The sequence below is a fragment of the Notothenia coriiceps genome, unplaced genomic scaffold, assembly GCF_000735185.1.
Source record: "Notothenia coriiceps isolate Sejong01 unplaced genomic scaffold, NC01 NC01_scaffold00023272, whole genome shotgun sequence".
NCBI classification, from domain to species: Eukaryota; Metazoa; Chordata; class Actinopteri; order Perciformes; family Nototheniidae; genus Notothenia; species Notothenia coriiceps.
The window spans coordinates 16051-18623 of NW_011355973.1; the positions used below are offsets into that span (position 1 = coordinate 16051).

At 39.3% G+C, this 2573-nt stretch overlaps 1 protein-coding gene across 1 annotated transcript in view; it reads right to left on the reverse strand.

Annotated features, from left to right (window-relative positions):
• LOC104954350 (centrosomal protein of 170 kDa) overlaps positions 1-2573 on the reverse strand; it is a 16231-nt gene that overhangs the window by 8693 nt on the left and 4965 nt on the right. Inside the window, exon 13 of the mRNA XM_010781444.1 lies at positions 1145-1359. Within this exon, the coding sequence (XP_010779746.1) occupies positions 1145-1359 (215 nt within the window). The remainder of the gene's footprint in view (positions 1-1144; positions 1360-2573) is intronic.

Genomic DNA, 2573 nt, shown 5'->3' on the forward strand with positions numbered 1-2573 from the left:
TTAATGGCTTCATTCAATAAACAGGAATGTGTAAACTCTTTTCATGGCCTTCCAAATGACTCTGAAATAACTTTCCTCTAGGTCAGTGCTTCTCAAACTTTTTTCAGTAATGTACCCCCTTTGAAACATTTTCTCAGCCACGTACCCCCTGACCGACCCCGAACATTTTTGGTCGAAAAAGCCTATACAAATAATTCCAATATAGTGATGTTCCCTCAGTGTGTGATGTCTTAACTCCTTCATGCATTACAACAAACTAAGGATATTTTCATTTTATGCATGAAAAAAAATAACATAATGAGGTTTTTTTTTTAAACGGATTTTTCCAAGGAGTTTTTCAACTGAAGTAATATCTGTTTAAAAAGCCAATGAACAAAATGATATAATGCAAAACTATAAAATACAATACACACATTTGACATGTTTATATGAGGACCCCCTTGGTGGTTCTAGGAATATTTTATATAAAATTTGTGTTTTCTATTTAACTTATTGTACTAAGATTATTTTTATAATCATGCATGGTATTTTTTTAATTAACTTTTTTTCGTTTTTTTTAAATCTCACGTACCCCCTGCAGTACCCCAACGTACCCCTAGGGGTCCGCGTACCCCCATTTGAGAATCACTGTCTTAAAGGATAAAAGATAACCCCTTGAATGGCCATTTGTACATCAGAAGCTTACCATGGTTACCTTGAATACTTCACTGCAGTAATACTATATCAGGGTAGTATGCTCTCTACCGAACGAACGAATGCTTTTTTGCTTAAACCTTTCTTTATAATACACCTCTGCATAAACATCTTCACGCTTCGGTGGCGTTTTATTCGTCCGTGCAAATAGTGTTTATTGTTAAGATAAAAAAAGAAGAAGCATGTTGTGGGAAGTATTCAGCATACGATTGGATTTTTTAAGACGCGGGTTGTATTGCAAAGGCTGCATGTGTGAGTTAGAAACAGTTATTTTATGTTGTTAAACATGACTCTTAATTTAAGAAATGGTTCCATTTCTGTTTCCTTTGTTAATCGTGGAGGCATTGAAAAAAAAAGATTATTTAATATTCCTTTAATGGCATAGCTCTTATCCTACGGTATGTGTTGTTGTGATTGCATGTTGCATGTCTTCCCATCGATGTCTAAAGACCTCCTTCATCTGTCTGATGGTTAACAGGTTGTTCCCCTGTGTGCGTAGGATCAGCCAGGACCTGGCTAAGGACCTGGCCATCTTAGCGCGTGAGATCCACGACGTGGCGGGCGAGATCGACTCCGTCAGCTCCTCCGGCACCGCCCCCAGCACCACGGTCAGCACCGCCGCCACCACCCCGGGATCAGCCATCGACACTCGGGAAGAGGTAGGCCCTGCACGGCCCACGCAGCCGGACATACAGGAGAGCATGAGAAAGGTGCCTGTTCCTCTTCTTCATCACTGCCTTGCTTTCATTGCGCCTCTGCCACCTCTCTCCTGAGTTGCTTGGGTAAAACTGGCCCTGTTGCTTCGTTGCTATTCATTTGCCAAGAGAGGTATTCTTTTTTTACACTACCGTTTGCTTCACTTTCATTCCTTTATTATATTTGCTATTATATGCTTTACATACTTGCTCACGTTCTTTCTTTCTTACTTACTAACTAACTAACTAACTTAATAACTATCTAACCAACTAACTTAATAACTAACTAACCAAATAACTAACTTAATAACTAACTTAATAACCAACTAACTTAATAACTAACTTAATAACCAACTGACTTAACTAACTAACTGAATAACCAACTGACTTAATAACTAACATAACCAACTAACTAACTTAATATCTAACTAACTTAATAACTAACTAACTTAATATCTAACTAACTTAATAACTAACTTAATAACTATCTAACTAACTTAATAACCAACTAACTTAATAACTAACTAACTTAATAACTAACTAACTTAATAACTAACTTAATAACCAACTAACTAACTTAATAACCAACTAACCAACTAACTTAATAACTAACTAACTAACTAACTTAATAAGTAACTAACTTAAAGGGCCCATGTCATGCTTTTCCGGTTATTACCCGTCCCCTTGTGTGTTATGAAGATTTATATGCATGTAAACGGTCTGCAGAGTCAAAAACCCTCAAAGTACACCCTGTAGGGAGTAAAACTCTAACACAGAAAATACCTCCCCAAAACGCCTCATTGGAGATTTCTCATGTTCTTCCTGGGCATCGTAACGTCTGGATACCCAGTAGCCACGCCCAGAGCTATGACGCACCCTCTGCCAGCCAAGCAACCGAGCCGGTATTGTACTGTGTGCGCAACATTTCACGGGCCATAGCTTCACAAACCTTGCAGCGATTCATGCCGGATATGCACAGCGTAGGGCACTGAAGGACGATGCGGCAGTTTCACTGTACCGGCCGTGTGTACTTAGACTTGCATGGCTTAATCTTTGAGACAAGCATATGCTACTGGCAGGATCAACCAGGTAGCCTGTGATGAAGTAGGGTTGACCCTATATCATGTGAAGCTACCGAGCACCGGTCCCCAGGGGAACCCCTCACATTCTTCCAAAGTAAAGTTT